The following is a 19,722-nucleotide window of genomic DNA, read 5'->3' as shown; positions in this document are numbered from 1 at the left end:
CGGAAGGTCGATGTTTCCATATGATGCTGAGTGTATATCTCACGTCTCTCCTGAAGTGCTTCTGTAGCTGCCATCAAAGTGCTTCCTGTTAACTATGATTTCAACCACCTCAGGAACATAGCTGGCAAACGAACCCTGGGAGGAAGACAGATTATATTTGTGAGATTGTCAAGAACCCTCCAGGACAATGCTTCCGTGTGTGTGTGTGTGTGTGTGGTGTTAGTACCAGTGCAATGGAGATAAAGATGATAATGAAGAAGCGTCCAAAGGTCGTAGCGACGTATAACATCACCATAACAAACCATCAATATGGTTACGACTAGGAAGAACACACATTCAAATGTGGAATTCTCCATCTGAACATGCACAGTCAAACACACGCACATGGTGTGTTATACACATAAGACTCACAAGACTCAGCACCATGGCTCCCCTAAAGTGAATCTCAGTCCTATAACCAGTAAAATCTAACTGCTGCCTAACGAGTTTAACTTAATGGTGGTTCTAAACCTAAAACAACAGTCTTCCAGATGATCATGAGATGATTATAAACTTTGTCCATTCGTGAAAACAATAGGGTTTGGAATACAGAGGAGAGAAGGAGGTGCACACAATTGGGCTGGAGAACCTCTGTCCTATGCTACTTGTGGAGAAGGATTCAATATAAAATGAATAAAAGTTACCTGCACTGACCCATATTATGATGTATTTACTAGTGTGTCTGGGAGGTCAACTGACTGACCATAGCATGCACCAGGTGTACCATATCAGCCGCAGTGAGTAGAAAGGCAACCAGGACCACAACCAGATAGGAAAGTTTCATCGAGGTGCAGAGAGGGATTGGGAGGAGTGAAGGAGAGAGAGAGAGAGTGGGAAAGGGGGAGAAAAAGAGAGAGATGGAGAGACAGAAATAGGGAAAAACATGAAGAGAAACTCATCAACAGTATATTTACTCCGGCTGAAGGATCTGGATCCAATAGTTAAAGCCCTTATGTGTGTACATTCAGCTGGGGGATGGGGATCATAATATTATGTCTCACTTGTTTTCAAGAATGTTGAGGATCTGCAGAACCCTGGGCAGTTCTAGAAGGTGGAGAGCTCTAAGGAACCTCAAGCCTACATGCGTGCACACACGCATGCGCACACACACCCACACACCCACACACACACAGCACCAAAACTCTGAACTCCAACTGTGGTCCAGTTATATTCACTCACTACCCTCTTTATTAGAAACACATATTATAAGCACCTTAATGATGTCCAATTAGAAACAATGGCCTAGCTATTGCTATGCAGTCTTTGTTGATCAATCTCCAGTTCATCAGTGGTTTGTTTCTGATTGGAGGGTTTGTGTTAAGGTGACCCGGACTCCGGGTTCAGGAATGCAATATCTTAACAGTACTTGGCAAATTGACAAGTTGATGGATATTCAAACATCTAGCCAACTGTATGCAAGGTGACCACTCACTACAATAGCTATGTCACCTTTATGTTAACTCTTGTTAACTCTTCAGAGTGTTGCTAAATGATGAGCTGAATTATATACAAATTTGATTTTTTTTTGACAAAAGATATACAAATTTAAACTGCATGGCTGAACCTACAAGATACTTCAGATACTTCCTGAAGCCCTCCAGTAAGTCTGATTTGTATGTATATATGATAGTGTAACAGTTAATGAAGTTTAATGAAATGCTTTATAGAACATCACAGTAAACAGGGCTACACAAGTGTACTCGCAGTCATATATCATATAATCAATGCAGGCTATTACAGAAACACAGTACAGTTCTTATGTTTATATAGCATCACCAAAAACTAAACTCAGAAATTCACAACCTTTTCACATTAGACCAAGCATGCCAGTTTGTGCATTATAAGCACCTTGACTTGTCTTGGTTGCAAAGAGACAGTTGCAAAGAGACAGTGTGTTTTCTCAAAACATTCACAAATGTTTTGTAACTAGACACATACATATAGCCTTTCACTCAGTCCTGTCACAACTAAACAGTTGTAACTGTAACTGTAAGTTAATTTCACACATCAACACTGGTTTTAAGGCATCCACAACTTGCAGTGTGGTGCAACAAACAATAGAGCAGCACTGAACAGTTCGGTTTTAGACCATCATCAAAAAGCTTTGTGTCTCCTCTGTATGCAGTTGGTAAAGAAGAAGAAATGTCTACCTCTTTTTACCTCTCTTGCCATCATGGTCGTCAGTACAGAGTGGACTGCAAGTAGATTCTTTTCCAAGTGTGTGTTTGTTGAAGAATGGAGGTATAGGGCATGCTTTACCATCAAAATATGTTAAGAAGACCGTTTGATTTTATTTGCAACTGGACTAGATTGCTTTTTCTCATATTCTTTCACCTTTGTTTTTACCTATATTTATTATATGCTGTCCACTAGATGGCAGGCTATTGTCACGCTCTATTGTGAACATGGGTCATTTTAATTTTGCCTAAGCAATAAGCAGGCTTAATGTGATTTTTACTGTGTAAGATTTATATAGACTCTATCAACACATAGCAGCCTGGTAAATGCTCTATACAAGCATTCCACTGTAAATGCCACGGTAGTACATTATGGCAACAAGGAAACAGCAGATAAAGCTGAGGGTTCCTCTGATAGACCCATTCAAATATAATTTCTATCAAATGTTCCACATAAAGCCCATTTCACAAGGCCTTTCTTCTAGGCGAGAATAGCTGCAAGTGATTGAAGCAGATGGAGTCTGGTTATCCCTCCTGCTGCTAGTTCTCAGTCCTGCAGGGATTTAGACATGGCCCATCCATGCATGGGCTCAGCAAGGCAGGCCTGTCCTCCATATAGTGGCCATTCTCTGCCAAACTCACACTGTTTCAGAGGTCTCTCTCACAGCTGGTACGCTGCCTCTGAGTCACAGTGCCCATATTGTGTTTTTTGTTTGTTTGCTTGTTGTTCTGGTAGATTTTAATTGGTGCATATTTATTACATTACATTTGAATCAGAAGTGTATCATTATGTTTATTTTATAAATATGATGCACATAAGATATTACAAAGTGAAGACAAGAAGAACTATTTGACCAGAAGAATTTTTTAAAAATATTTAAAACATCCCAAAGCAGTATAAAACACTAGACGGGTTATTTAGTTAATAAAAATTTGAATATGCTATCTCAAGATAACTTGGAAACACAGAATGAAGAGATGAAGGATGATTTTTCCCTTTACCACATGAAAAAACATGATTTGAAGTTGTTTTTATTTTTAGTAATGGTAATTATTGCCAATTCCCACCCATCTTCTTGGTGTCTGGAATCTCGGGGTAGCTACAAGACTGTGAGGGCAAAAGGCTAAAATATGCTTCCAAGTTGACATGTGTTGCCAGGCACTGTATCTATTTTAACTGCTGTTCAGGCTTGTGGGAGAGCACCAATTGCCCAGTTCTGTAGATGTGATCTAACAGATCCCATCCTTCCAACCCAATGAAAGTGTGGCCAGTTGTACTGTCTCCCAGCCATGAATCTCCCAGCCATGGATTGCAGCTCCCACTGATAGCACACAAGCTTCTTAGCCAATTGTGACACATTAGACTTGCGATTTTGAGTTATTTTTGTTGGATTGTCTTCACAAAAGAAAAAAATTCTAACCTTCTCTTACCTTGAACACTACAAAAATTCTGTACTCAGTAGCATGAAAGGATATGAGAGCTTATTCATGCAAATAACTCCTGGCTGGCAAAAGACAGCTACTGTGGCCCAACAATCTCTGGTCATCCCTGGAAGGTTCTGCTCTGTCACCTCCCTGACAGAGAAGGGCGACCAGCAGAGGTTTGAATCCCTGTTGCAAGCCACCACAGCTTTCCAGCACTGACAGATGGTGGAAGCTGCTCCTGTAGAGAGGTTGTTTTACTTCAGCACCCTCCCTCTTGCAACATCATAATAACAGAAGTAAGTTTCCCCTATGTAGTGGAACATGCAATAAGACTGCAACATGGTTTATTTTGATATAGAGCCCTGGAAGGATCAGTTTGTTGACGGTTTTGTGAGTGCTTGAGGCGGGACAGAGGAGCACCCAGCCACAGCAGTAGCTTCTACACACGAATGAGATGAGTGGCTTGTGAGGTGCTGTCAGCACTCTCTACTCTTATGTAAGAGGAGAGAAGTGCCTCTGAAGAACTGGCTGCCAGCTGTGCTGGTATTTGGCTGAGAGCTCCTGCCTTGTCAACTCATTGTAATCTCTCTAATGCATATTCATCATCAGTGCCTGGGAGCACTTCTCATTCAGAAGGTCACCTGCAGTGGGAATGCTCTGTGAGGGCTTGCTCCTGCTTCATACGAATCAGACTAGGGAACAGAAATGCTGAGCTATATGTTGATCCTTGATAATTCTACAGATGGACTCACATTTTCATTCTGAAAATACATAGAAGGTTTTGACCAGTACAGCTTGTATAACAGTAGGATGAAGAATTAACGCAATACTATGAATTAGAGCATTTCTTGGGGTGCATGTTCTCATATCATGGTTTGCTCATGGTTTATTTCATGTTAGATGTATTACAATGCAAAAAGTCTTGAGGCTCTTCAATATTATAACAAGAACTCACCACTATGTTAATAATTGTTTGTGAGTGAATCTCTATCTTGAAAATGTCATCATGTCAGATTAATTGGTTGACAGTTGGAAAAACACAAGGTGAAAGGAACACTGCCCTTTTGAAAAGCCATTGTTCTAAGATCAGATCTTGTGTTGCAGAGAGATTGATACAATATCCAAACCTCTGACATCCAAACAAGGTCAAAGAGCAACTTCGGTCATAACTCAAATGTTTCTGTCAGACTTGTCACACAGCTCCTTGTATAAATGGCAGGATTCACTTTAGGGACCCACTTCAAAAAGAAGTGGAAATCAATAAAAGGAAATATGATGTTCTTGACAGTCAGTGTGAAGCACAGCCCCATCACCAACCCTGCACCCTTCTCTTTCTCCTTCCCACGAGATCTTTATGCTTTTAGTAGATACATTAATTTATTATCTTTTAGACACATACATTTGTTCCAAAAAATTTCTTTAAAACCATGTATGGTTTATACATTTATATTTTATACTATTAGAAAAGTCATATACTGCTTCCTATACTGTGAGCTATATACAAATTAATTTAAACTACAGTGTCAATTTTTGACCTTACTGACCAATCACAGTATTTTTAGGGCCTTTTGTTGTGGTGGATCCATCCATCCATCCAGCCAACAAATCATCATGAGTGGAAACCACCTAATTGTTCAAAACAATCATATTGCTAAAATCTAGATAAAACTAAGATCTTTGGTTGACAAAAATGCAAAATTTAAAGATGATTTGCATAGTTTAATTTGCACCTGCAACTGTTGTGAGACTATTTGGCAAGACCTGTAGCATTTGGCAATAACTTATACAATACAATACAATGTAGATTACAACAAATATATTATCTTAATTTTTTTATATTAAATTTCAGTATTGTCTATTTGACCCTGAGAGTTGATCAAGCACATTTCTAAATTAGAAAGCAAAAATATATATTTTTTCTCTCCACTTACAGTTCTGGAGTTAATGGTTGGGGTCTGCTTCAAGTGCACAAAAGGTCATATATTTGACTGGTTAAACGGACTGGCACTTTCCCCTGCAAATGCAATCCTACTGTTGAAATACGAGGTAATAAGGTTCCAATTGAGTGTCATGAATAGCATTAACTTTTGTTATGCAGGAATAAGAGCACTTTATACAGCACAGAAGTGAGGTTCTAGATGTGATTTCTCCATTCATGAAACTCAGCAATGTAAATTTTTAACAAAAAAGACACATCTGAGCAACATGGACCCACTATATTTCTAACGTTGCATGCGACTCCAAAAAGCACTGTACAAAATACATTAATCAAGCACTTAAAGCACTTTGTCCTTGAACAAATTAAAAAAGATTTTTAAAATCTTGTAATTTTTTTCTTAACAACAACAACAACAAAAAAAAATCAAAATATTTTTATACCTCCATTAAAGGATATCAGGCTTTATAGTTGAAAAGAAAAAAAGATATATTGCATAGAAAGTGGGTAAGAAGCTATAAACAGATCACCAAGCAATAAATGTCAAACGTAATTATAAAAGTCACAGAGTCGACAAGGCCACAATGTATAGAAAAAACAGCATTACATTCATATTCAAATTTAATTAGAGATAATACTGAATACTCAGGGAAGTCTAATTTGAGTTTTGGAGTCACTGTTCAGTCCTTTTTAGACAGCTCTTACAGTGTCTGCCTTTCTCTGTCAGAGAGCTTGAAGTTTGAACATGAGGTAATCTTATCTTACTTGATATATGCAGGGATAATTTTGTTTATTATCTTTCTTAGCACTGACAAATGGAAGTTTCTGAAACCAGCATTCTGAATGCATATGCACTATCTCCATGTTTTGTTAGCTGTCTCATAAAGTGTTTTTTAAATATTTGGATAGCAGGACCATACATGAGCTTGAATAAGAAATGTTCCTTTGTGTTTATATTAGTCACTTCAACTAGGCAACTCCTTTAATTGCATTAGTTATTTTATCTACCAGATGAATATACATTGTGTGCTTTTAATTTTTAAACTGTAGGGTTATTGTATTTTGAAGTGATAATTACAATGTTTGAATTTATTTAGCTGTGGTACTGACTGTGTATTGCCGTGAGGTTGGACATCCAAAACATTTGTTGCTTCATGATACCTGAAACAAAAAGTGTACAGTTACAAGTCACTTGGTATAATTTATCCGGCACAGCAGTGTTGCAGCAGTATTTTTACATGTTAATATAACTGTACTGAAAGTGGTCAAAAATAAAATCTATAATAAAATAGTGGTCAGAAACCAAACATTAATAGCATAAACTGTGCAACAGATGTGCTATAAACTGTACTGTACTCCAACAAGTGCACCCATAAAATAGGAATTTATAGTAATGTGGCAGGTGAGTATATTTTCTATGCAAAGCCTATTTATTTCAATAAATTATTAGGAGTCAAATTTATTTTCAGAATGAGAGACATATGTGACCATTCAAGAAAGCTTTTCCAATGAGAATCATATCATATGTCCTTGTAATAATGCAAAACAGATTAATTTTAGTATCTCTAATGCCTCTCTGACAGGTCAGTGTCGTCTTGTAAAAGATGAAACACCATGCAAATACTTTTGTAATATGTGATCGTATCTCAATGGACAACATGTTACTTCAGAGTTCATCCTTCCACCAGCAACCACAGCCACATCAACAGGGTTAAGCAGGTTAGTTCTATTGTCAGCCACACTATGTTTCACAGATTAAATGGAATGCTTTGAATCTTGGGCAATTCCTTTTTCTCCACACTCCACATCACTCTGCTATAGTGTAACATTCGCATCACCAAAAAATACTTTGTGCTAGAATGAAAAAGACTCTTTTAAGGAAAATTTAACACTGTCATTCTGTAATTGAGACTCACAAAGGATTTGGATCTAGTGGTGAATGTGATTCATGAGTTGAATCAGGTAGACTGCAGCCAGGAAAATACTGGCCTGTGCAGTGCGGTGGCATTCCAGAGAGAGAGAGAGAGAGAACTGAGTAACAAAGAGAGTTTCCTTCATTTGTAAAGGATTTTATTCATCCTTGAAAGGATTACAGCAGATTTTCTTAGTCTACAGATTGCAGTTGGTGAGCTCTTTATCTCCCCCAAAATTCACAAGAAATATAATGAAAAAGAGTGATTATGTTGAATCTCAAATGATGAAGTCATATGAAAAATTATATCTGGTAAATCCATTAATATTAAAAACTTTATATGACTTAGTTTGTGCATTTTAATCATTCTGTTTTACATCCTGTTGGTGTATTTTCTTTTTTATGATATCACATGGTTAGATTTTGTCATGCCTATATCTTGGCTACAAGTCTAATTTTTCTGTTTCATTGTTTCATTCTCATGCTGACTTGCTTTACATTTGTATATGCCTTTTTAAAAGACATGGTTATGGTACTGGACACCAGCAGTAGTGGATTATGTGCATCAAAACAACTGCTTGGTATATTGTTAATCCACTGGCGAACTTTCCAGTAGCAAAAACCCAATAGAACCAGTAGAAGAAAAACCAATAGAACAAGCTTTCAGAACTACAAAAAAAACACACTACAGAGGCCAAGGTCTTGCTTGTTAGGATGATGTCATAAGCCTACTGCAGAGGTTTTGAATCCAGTCTTTGGGGACCCTTAGCCAGTCCAGGCTTTTGATCTGTTCCGGCTCTTACTCCTGAACACAGTAATAATAGAGCTGCAGAGCTCTTGATATCTTGGCCAGGGTGTAGTGATACCTGGAACAAAACAAAAACATAGTTTGGATAGTGGTTCCAAAGGACTAGATTCAAAGCTGCTGCACTAGTGGATCCTCAGAATATTTCACACATCTGGCTCATTAGATGTCCAATCAAAATGTCAAACTCATTTTATACAGAATCATTTTTTTTCAGGTAGCATACCAGTCTATAAAACCTTTTTTGCTATTTTATTTCTTTTCATTGGAAACAGGTTCTTAAAGGTTAAATTTTTAGAAAGAATAAATGTTCATATTATTATTATAATTACTATTATTATTATTAGTATTATTATGTTTTGCTTCCCTTGAAGTCAGTCAAACTCAGGAGTGCAGCAGTGTACAGAAGACATTATGTTGGTAACAGTTCTTTTTTGCATAAGGTGAAGAATATATTACTGGTCTAGTATATACCTGAGTAAGTCTTTTTTGGATTTTTTAGAAAAAAGTGATAAGATGAACACAATGGCATCCTTGATGCAAAAACACATCTGTTCTGATAAGTACAAGAAGGTCTTATTCACTAAAGCACTTCATTAAGAGGCTGACCTCTTGGGTAGCAAACAACATGGATAATCACGGAATGCCAAAAGAATTATTTTGGTAATGAGGAAAAACCTTTTTTTTTCAATTGTTGAAAAGTTCAAAATAGGCATATATGTGTCAAAAACTTCCATTAAGAGAAGACCACATGAGCATAAGCTCTGAAGTAACATTAACCAGATGAGATGAACATTAACATTTTAAGAGCCATGAAAAGAGGAAATTGTGGTGAAAACAGGAACTGCATATTATATTATCTCACCTGCTAAACATGTTGTGTCATGACTCAGCATATGTGGCTGCCAGAGGTAGTGGCTCATTCCCTTTACTGATGATATGACTGCTAGCAATGGGTGGAATTAATTGTACAAAAGCACTGAACTGCTCAGATCCAAGCAAATGCCTTTCAATTCAATGTCTTTTCCTGCAACATGACGATAACACAAATCATACTCTTGAACTATTCAAAAACTGGAATGTTCTTGACTTGTACTTTCAGTCTCTATCACTTGAATCCCACTTAATAAACATTTCACTTACTGAAGGCAAAATGTCCTTGAAGCAAAATAGGAACTCAAAAATGCTTGCATTATAGGCTTGGCAGAGCATCAACTGTTAATCCGTGAGTCCCAGGCTTTGGGCTGTTATTGAACATGAGTATTTAATTTATGTTAACTTGTACAGTTCATTGTCCTTTGCACAGTACATTAAATTACATTTAACCAAATCTCAATCAGAAAAAAAACAATGATTTCTAAGTTAAAAGTATTATAATTTTGGATACTAGGAAAGCAAAAGCTATGATATTCAATTATTTACATCACAGTATGGAGAGCTTTGCAGGAATACCAACGGTTGCTACAATGCAAGCTGAACTGTGACCTTGCACTTTATCCCTGCCATATCACTATAAGTCACTCATAAATCTAATATTAGCCCTGCTTCCTATAATAATTAAAACAAATCTTGACATGTGCCAAACACAATTTGGCTTTCCTTTTACACTTTTTTTTAATATGTGTAAATCTATATTAATTATCAATGAGTGGTGGGTACTGTGATCTTGAACAGAGAAAACGGGAAAAGAAAGTGTATTAATAAAAACAAGGAAACAACAGAACAACACAAACAAACAAATAAAATATATATAGCTGACAATCTAAAAATAAAACAATAAAAATATCATATATATACAGCATTTAGCTGATGCTTTTATCCTTAGTGATTTATAATTATGAGTGAGTACAACTTGAGCAATTGAGGGTTAAAGGCCTTGCTCAGGGATCCAACAGTGGGGCTTGAACCAGCAACCTTCTGATTACAAGTCAAGTATCTCAAACACTACATATAAAGTGTTTTATTGATATATTTTTATATTCTAAAACATTTGATAATTTTATAATATAAAATATATTATATTATAAACTAATTTTATATTATTATATATATTTTTAATTATTTTATTTAATATACTGTAGGTATCAGATTATATATAGTTGTTGTAAGTTGTTCTAAGTCTTCTACATGATCTGGTGATTTTGCATAAGGTATGTTAAGGTCATTGTCTTTCCATTCTCCCATTACATAAGACTTTTTATCTTAAGTATGTTGTGTTTCCACCATCTTTTATAATGGTCTAGGGTCAAATAAGGAGCTAAAACAAATAGCATACAGAAAATGTCACTATGGAAGATGACAGAACTCAAAAGCACAACAACTTTTACTGTTTTCAGTTTATAGCACACAATTGTTATTTTTATTATTATTATAATTATTATTATTACCAATAATATAAATAATAACTTTCTCATACCCAAGTGTGCCATCCAAAAAAACCCTCTGTTGTTCTGATATCTTATTCTTGTTAATTTCACCACCACATTGTATAGACTAATATAATACGATGTAAGATTTTAAAAATTGTTGCAACAATTGTTTCAGATGTTAGATTTTTGGATTGATTTTTAATTACCACATTCTTATTGATCACAGTAATAACCAGACAGATTCTGAACACTTCTTTGGGGAATTTTAGATGTTTATAAGAAATGATATTAGAAGGTCCACTTCTTCTATTCTGAGGAAAAGGATGAAGTTTTAACCATTGTTATGCGGTACAGAGGTACTGAACACAGTGTTGTGATAAGTTTTAACCATTGTTATGCAGTACAGAGGTACTGAACACAGTGTTGTGATAAGTTGGTGCCAAACAGCAATAAAAAATATACAATGAAAAAATATGTTTGCTCTTCTGGAAATCACATAAATACAGACATAAAAATAAAGTTTATAAAATTAAGTATAATCCAACAGTCCTCCTGTTATCACAGAATAAGGATCAAAGGGATAATAATTGGACACACAAACATGAAATAATCACCTAAAGGTAATCAATAATAACAAATCATAAATGCTATATATAAAATAATAAGTAATAAGTAAATAAATAAGTAAATAAATAAATAAATGCTGTGGATAATGATAATGAACAATGCTTACACATGCTGACTTGTAACAATTTTAGGAGACCATTTGCAATAAGCAGTTAAGCCTAATTTAATGAACTATTCTTATACATCATGAGTTCTAACAACTAGAGGAAGCACTTGCAGCGAACTCTTATTTAAAATAATGATTATGTATTTGATTCAATAAAGGGAAGTATAAATAGAAATAAAGTGCAAAGTAAACTGTTAGTATAAAGTGCTGGAAAACAGTTAGTTCCATTTAGACTTAATCAGATGAATTCTTCAAATATTGTAACAGTAATTTTGGCTGATGACTTTGGTTTTATGCCAAGTGACATGTTGCATATGAACAAAGGTGTACTGTATCATCCGAATGACCGGGAACATCAGATCCAAAACGCAAAGGATGCAACTAATTGACTACCTTTCCCAGCTTTAGTGGGATACTACCATTTTTCTTCATCATCTGAGAAATATGATCAACATTCACTGACTTAGCTGACTTAGAGATTTCACCTTCTATAGAAATTACAGTAACCGTTTCATTCTTACAGATAATATAACAAATAGGGTGGATACAATATAGTTTAACAATTAGACTGAGCAATTTGATATGAAGTTCAATATGCTAAAACATGTTATATGTATGTTTAAAAGGTGTGTGCTGAAGAAAAGATGGGACTCTTTTATGTGACTACACCACAGAGCACAGACAACTGTAGTCTATTGATGTAAGGTTACTATTATCCAAAGGTTTATGCTCTGGATACTTGGTTCTTCTCCCCCATCACAATCTGAGGTTAATGTGACAAATTGGACTCCCACTCCACATCATTCTCCACAAAGCACCTTAAATCACCTCAACAAAGGAGAAAGACAGCATCACAAAATACACACAGATGTATAACAATTCCTTAACAATCAGATGAAATGTTGTGAAGGCTAACCCTTAGTCAATTTATATTTGAAAAGGTATGATGTAGATAATCTCTTCTACCATTTCTTTCCACTGGACAGGAATCTAAAATACCAACAGTAAGGCATCATGAAACATTAAAGAGTAAGTGTGTGTAATGTGGCAATTTAATAAAACATCTGTTCACCCAAATATATTTGTTGGTGTTATTTCTGTGTTTTGAGAAAAAAAAACAGATTTTCATGGAGAGAAAATTAAACATCCCTACTGATTGTTGCACAGCCACCTTATTGTCTGTCGCTGTGAAAAAATTGTGCATGTGTAATAATTTGGCTCTCCTTTTAAAAATTTCTCCCAATTGGCAACTGACTACAGAAAACAAAACAGAGTTTGGTATGTCCAACTCATCAGATGGCAAAGGACAATCATTTTATGAGAAGTGTGTTTCTTTTTTGTCTACTCAAACATGAAAACAGTGATTATCTGTGGCATGGAAAGGCTTGGCGGTACCAGAGGATTTGGAGAGCCTTTTCCTCATCACATAGACCACTATAACTTGCATTAATATCTGCATTTCTCCTGTGTCATCATAAGACAAGGGATCCATTGCACTATAAATCAGAATGTATTTAATAAAAAAATGCTGTAATTTACCAATTACAGATCCACAACCATATCTGTTGCCTCAGAAAAGTAAAAAAGCAGCAGAGCCAGCTCTGCTCTTTTGCGGTCTCTTTCACAATAACCCCATCTGCAAGGTAGGATGTCACAGAATGTGAATGATGTCATTAGTGTGCACAGTATGCCCAGATTTACAGTACGCCCCAAAGGGTGTGCATTGACTAAGGTTTGAGATTAAATATGAGCGAATAGTGTTAATTATTGTATAAATTGCAGTTGTTTTTCTTCCCTCTGCCTTCATCTTGTGGTAAGTAATGTGGTATATGATGATATTTGACACATTTATAAAAACATCCTGGATAGTGTTAATCTGTTAATTGTTTTTCCATATTTTGTGTGGTGTTCTGTGAACTTTCTGGAGTTTTGGAATCGCTAAGCTCACCCATGTGGCAAACAATATAGCAAACCTTTTATTATGACATATTATAATATGTTAATGATGTCCCTGGCTGCTTTATTTACTTCAGCCTTGTGATGCCCTGTTTTAATGGCATTGACCCTTTTTGGTTCTTATGTTGAGCGAGAACAGCAACAGAAATCCTTTACAGTTTCATCTGAAGTCCAATGTGCTGTACAGAGCCAAAGTAAAAATGATGCCACTGTCCAGTCACTGTGCAGTTACCTACAGCCTACACTGCATTTTCCCTAGACTTACATTTAACATTACATTTTACATGTTGTCATTTTCATACCTGACAACTAGCGATGTTGTGACTAAATGGATTTTAAAGTGCTCATTTCTTGTTAGTAGTTTCTATAGCTTCTATGTGCTATAGTCTCAAGCACTGAAAGGTGCGTTATAGCCCTTGATTAATGTGATATGTGGGAATTTGTTCCATTACCATGATAAATGCCTTGTAAACACAAGTCACAGCTATTCATGCATCATCATAATCCAGGATTAGAAAGAGCTGGCCAGACCCATAAATGCAATTAAGTACTGACAGGGCCAACTCATCGATACCGTGCTTAATCCATCCTTGTGTTCAAAAACACATAATGACGGCCCAAAATAAACTTAATTAAAAATAAAGGCCATGCTAGCTTTTAACCTGTGAACAAATGTCAAATCTTAATGCCATGCTGAGCAGTTAAATGCAACTTCATTAAGCTAATTTTTATTTTGTCCCCACACTTTTCTGTACAGCTGTCCTTTTGTGTTTAATTGCAGGTGACATTTCAGGGCGTTTCACCACTGTAGCCATTGGCTCCTTCACCACTCAGCATAGTCATGCCCCTTTGAGAGCACTCTAAATTGTCTCCTTCAATTTTCTTCCAGATCTTATTTTTAGCTCCTGGGACATTTAACTGATGTTTTTCAGAGGAATATCTCAACTCCCTAGCAGTCTGGCACTGCCATTATCAGAGTGATGGTCAATTGAGATGATCAATTTGCATAATGAGGCGTTAAATTGTACCCATCTTCTCTTTCCCCCCACTTCCAGTAGCCCACCCCTTCTAGAGACGATGCAGAGATAGGATACTCCAGCTTTGATATGACTACTTTGTGTCAGTCTTCAAAGATAACTCTGCAGGACGCAGGCTAAACCAGTGTATTCAGTCAGAAGAATGAAACTTACATCAGAATTAATTAGATCAATGCTTTGCTGAGCTGTAAAGTCACTTACAGTTGAATTTACTGCTAAAAATACAGGTAAACATTTCAATGCATTTGAGATATAAGCAATGTAACATCATAAATGATCAACATCCCTCACTTAACACGTCTCACATGTGTAAATCACTTATGGCTGGGAGAAAAACAACTGTAATATCATGTTTGAAAGCTCACTCAGAAATTCTTACCTTACTGGATCATGGTGAAGACAGACCTGAGACTTTATTGTGTTATCCTCACCAACACTGACAGTTTTAATATTTCTCTAATGTAATATCTTTTTAAAATTGTCAAATAAATCAAATCATCCCACAAAAAAGATGACATTGGTGGTACAGAGGGAAGCTAGCCCCTAGTAAAGTTCAACCTCTTAAGTTGTATTGACAGGTGTGACAGTGTGATTGATGCTAGAAGCCTTTGAGAAACAGCTGACACATGATAGAGCTATCAGTGGTCTGTTTTATATCATGTTGAACAGCTGCTTTTAGAGGATCTTTTCTTCATGACACATGAACTTCAAATCCTAGAGGTGGCAGACACATGACAAATACACAGCTTACTCTTTTTTATCAACCACACCAAATGATAAAAACTGAGTGATAAAAACATACTGATGCTGTAAAAATGTGAAACAACTTTAACAGGGAAGCTATAAAATCATGCTTTTGCAACATAACCCATCTTAGCAGTTTTAATATAACCTAAATAGCATTTTATGTCCTATTTTAACAGCTCTTTAGTGTTGCATATTTCTGTTAAGGTGTTGCTTGAATAGTGAGTGAATATTTGTGCCATAAGTAATATCTTAAGCACCCACAACTATATTATTTGTTTATAATGTTTAATCCTCGTTAAGCAGAACCTATATAATTATTATCTTACAATTAATATTTTATGGAAAGCAGCTTCCATTATGGAAAACTACTCAATGAAAATACATACAGTGCATACCTGATTAAAATGAAAATATCTAATGTAAATTTTACTATATTCTACTTAGAATGATAGGGTAAAAAAATGTATATTAGTCTAGTATTCAGTTAATAGAATAATATACATATTCATATCATATACATTGATATAATGTATATATTTTTACATATTTCACTCATATCTTGTAACTTCATAATATCTTTTGCATGATTATTGAGGACAACTTTGTCATAATTCTTAATATTGTTCCATAGGAGTCACAGCATTTACACAGCAATGCTAGTGCTCTAGTGTGATGATACATGTTTGGATGCATACTTGGGTTTCATGCATGTATGCTTGTCTATCAGTGCACGACTGGATGCATGTGTGCGTTTCCTTGTGGGTCTATCAGTGCAAATTCAGTACACAGACATTTTTGTCATGGCATTTGCCCTATGTTTAGGCCGCTCTGTTTAGGATTAGATAGCTGAGCTTTACATGGTTGACTGGAACCTAATTTACCTTGATCAAGACAGATGAGAAAAAAACAAAACAAACTTACTCCAAAGTAAGTAAAGGTGACGTATCCAGGAATTGTTCTGCTCTAGTTGAACAGGGGTGACATGCCCATAGCTACATGGCTCTAGGACTCAAGTTTGCATGGCAACATGTGGTGACTTGTCTAGAATTCTCAGCTTTTTCCTCCTGTACTCCCCCTGGAAACTGTACTTAACATAAGATGGTTGCTGGAGGTGTTTGTGCGGAACCGCTTGGAATGCATCCCATTAGCATAAAGGAGTGATTGATTATTTTAATGACAATACTGTAGATGTGGAGATAAAAAATAATAATAAGAAAGCAAGTACAGCATAGCATAACCTAATATACTCTCTCTCAGAGCTAAAAGGGTATAATTTGACATTAGCAGGTACCACACAGACAAATTAACCCCATATATATATATATATATATATATATATATATATATATATATATATATATATATATATATATATATATATATGCAAAGCACTTATATATATGCAAAGTATTTCAGCTTGCACACAGATTTGCATAGATATGCCCATGAAGGACAAAGTAAAATAATAGTGAATTCCATTTAGATAATAGTGTGTTTCATGTTTCTCATAATGAACATGGATTTACTAAATTGCTGAAGGAGTAGAGATGCATGTGAGCTAGAGGACAAACGATTGGTTAATTTACTCCTTAATGGCTACTGAAACCCAGAAAACCATTCAGAACTTCTTAATTCAGAGAGCCCAACAAGGAATGTACTTGCATCATACAAATAAGTGCTTAAAGGTAGACCTCTGCTGTATAAAGAAGCTGCTGTCTTTTTATGCCTTTTTGAGAGAACTCCCTCATTTGGTCAACAGCATGAAAACTGTGGAAGAACCAGGGACTATCTTCAAACCCTCCCATAGGCTCACAGTGAGTGGTGTAATGTGTAATGAGGATGCAAGGTCGCTTTGGATGACAAAGACTTCAGCCCCGATGCTATTATAGTGACTGCTCTAGGCTCTGATGGAATAGATCAAAATCCCTTGTTAGCAATAACAACCTGTCTTCAAAGAACCTCATAAACTGCTGTGACTCTTCATGTCTGTACTCTTTCACAAGTTATATTTTGCTATCCAATTCATTTAAGGGCATCCACAGACAGATTACTAAATCAGAATAAGCATGTTGAGTACCTTGATTGAAATGGTAAGTAGCACTAGGGGGCACTATTGATGTATGCACTTTGTACTGGCATCTTACACATCTGGCAGTACCAGCCCTTTTCATCTCAAACTAATCTTTGGCTTAATATCCTATTTGATAAAAGTGTGAGCGTTAATTAGAAGAAGCAACAAATTTCATACCCATATAACTTTTTTTTTTTGCTGTTCTTTACAATGACATCAACCACTAAGGATGAAAATACTTTCCACACTCTTTACGTGCAGTGCTGCCAACCCAGTGAAAGGTGGCAAATTTTAGAGTTTTAATAAAGCTTCTCTTTTAAAATACAAATTAATCTCAAATACAGAATCTAACTTGCATAAATCATTCACAAGACGTTTGAAATCATAGGTAAATATTTCATTAGTTTTTTTAACTAGTGGGTTTTACAGTCAGTTAGACAGACTGACAAATAAGTATTCCATGAATTCAATACCTGGATGATAAAAGCTGAAGCCAGACCTGAACCACTGAAAAGCTGGCCACTTGCCCATGTCTGCTCACTTTCATTGGAAAGCTATTCTGTAATGTTGCCATTTTCATGACATATGAGAAAAACAAACTCATGAATGTATCCTGCCTCACAGTGCCTTACTACAGATGACAACTAATGACATGCTGTCATCATGGTAAAGCCCTCAAAACTGCAATAAAGCAGTTATGGCTACTACAACTGTCCACAGTAAATACGAAAATACTGTGGCTTGAAAAAAACTTTATTTCAGTGCACATACAAAATCTCAGTACTTGTCTCAATTTGAGTTAGTAAGATTAAATTAATGAAAGAGTAATTGGAAAGGTTCACATCTTACTACAGTTGAGCTCAGAAGTGATGCAGACATGTCTGGTTTAAGGGGAGCTAATTAGTGGTGCTACTGCTTTACCTCATATGTTAGTGGGTAAAACAGTTTGGTATTTTGCTCTTGACATTTCAATTCCAACTGCAATTTTGTGCCACATAGTGCCACATGCTGGGCTAATATGTATGAACAGAAATTGTACTATTTTGCTTTATTTGCCTAACACCTGGAAATAAATTAGGAGGTGACGTGCCATGGAGTTAAATTCTTCCGTATGCTGCGTGATTTGTTTTTCTTAAGCACTTACAAGGATGCGGAGTCCAGATTGTGGTCCAGGGGGAATTCCATTACAGACACATTAGTAGTTTGTGATCTATTAAAACTGCAGATTTGATTTGTGTAGTCGACACTGTCTGTGTACAAATAATTTCAGATTATCCTCCCACTATAATAGTGCACATTTTCTAAATGGATTTTCAAATCAGATGCAGTCTAGTACACAGATTACTATGACTTCTTTTGTTTCTTTTTTTTTTTGTCTGAGCGGCATTTGTTAGGTTTACTTTTTTATTGGTATGATGTATCTATCAAACTCTCTCACAGGAGCAATACATGGAATTTAGCTGTATGCTCAGACTGCGCTTCTCTTGATTTGTGTTTTGAGAAACCTCTTTAATTATAAATCACAAGCAGTTCTCTCTCTAGACTTTCTGCTTTTGATTCCCACAAACAACAGGTCCCGTTAAACCCATACACAAACATTTTTCACAGACGTACCAAAATCCCCCGCAGACCTCCGCCTGCACTTTCAGTGGTGGAGCCCTTCAGGCAATACACTTCCCGAGCCCATCTCTCCAAGTGTCGCTTGAGTGTTGATATCACGCCTTCATGAAGCACTGGCAGACAGAGTCCTAACAGTAAAAAGGATGAAATGATAACAGAAACAAGGGTTCAAGGGTGAGATTCAATACTGCAAGTGCTGGATAATTTTACAGAAGTCCACACACAACAGACAGTGTAAGTAGACCTGCACATCTTCTTTAAGCACAGTTTCTTTTAAAAAAGCAACCATGTTAAATTTTCTCTTCACACTCCCTCACACTTTGGACAGATAAAGGAGCCTTTATTCCTTCTTTTCAAGGTACAAAAGTTACATCATTGAAGTCTCTCTCACACATTTAATGACTTACTTTCCATACTGTAAAGAAGCAGCCATACTTGACAATGACTGCACAGCCACACATGAACAATTTTTATAAGGGGCAGCTCAAAGTTTTGTGGCAATGTCATGTGTGCCACAAAAGAGTCTGATGGCTCTGCAAGCCCTGATCCCAGCCAATTCTAGGCATTGAAGCGGTTTAAGACAGGAGGACTTTGCCGCCAAGAGACCTGTGCAGCATCCCTGATAAATAAGCACAGGACTGTTTGCTCACCAGGGGAATAACAAGAGGAAGAGGAGTGACCATGGGGAACAGATGGACAAGATCTTCAGGGGGCTTCAGCGGCACCTCAGGCGCAAAGCTGTTTCACCTCACTGAGGGACTTGACGATGTCAGATACACCCTTGCGCATGCTTTTCTCTCCTGATGGCTGGAAATGAGCTTGGGCAGGGCCCCGCCATGCTCAGATCTGTCAGGCTGATTGGTGCCTCCACAACACCTCACACTTATGTTCGAAC

At 36.4% G+C, this 19,722-nt stretch overlaps 1 protein-coding gene across 4 annotated transcripts in view; it reads right to left on the bottom strand.

Moving 5' to 3' along the window:
* Nucleotides 1-19,722, bottom strand: part of negr1 (neuronal growth regulator 1) — a 134,166-nt gene continuing 114,444 nt past the window's right edge. The window contains exons 7-8 of one of the 4 annotated variants that reach the window (XM_081717102.1): nucleotides 18,822-18,955; nucleotides 1-135 (exon numbers count right to left, since the gene is read on the bottom strand). In XM_081717102.1, coding sequence (XP_081573228.1) covers nucleotides 40-135; nucleotides 18,822-18,955 — 230 coding nt within the window. In that variant the 3' untranslated portion in view covers nucleotides 1-39. Of the gene's footprint in view, nucleotides 136-7,668; nucleotides 8,356-8,834; nucleotides 15,104-18,821; nucleotides 18,956-19,722 lie in introns of those variants that run through there. The other 3 variants (XM_026998811.3, XM_081717103.1, XM_081717105.1) reach the window with 3 other exon arrangements.

Source organism: Electrophorus electricus, chromosome 7, assembly GCF_041902795.1.
Source record: "Electrophorus electricus isolate QZ-2024a chromosome 7, ASM4190279v1, whole genome shotgun sequence".
NCBI classification, from domain to species: Eukaryota; Metazoa; Chordata; class Actinopteri; order Gymnotiformes; family Gymnotidae; genus Electrophorus; species Electrophorus electricus.
Note: the sequence above shows the minus strand (reverse complement) of the source record. Positions and strands in the feature narration are given on the sequence as shown.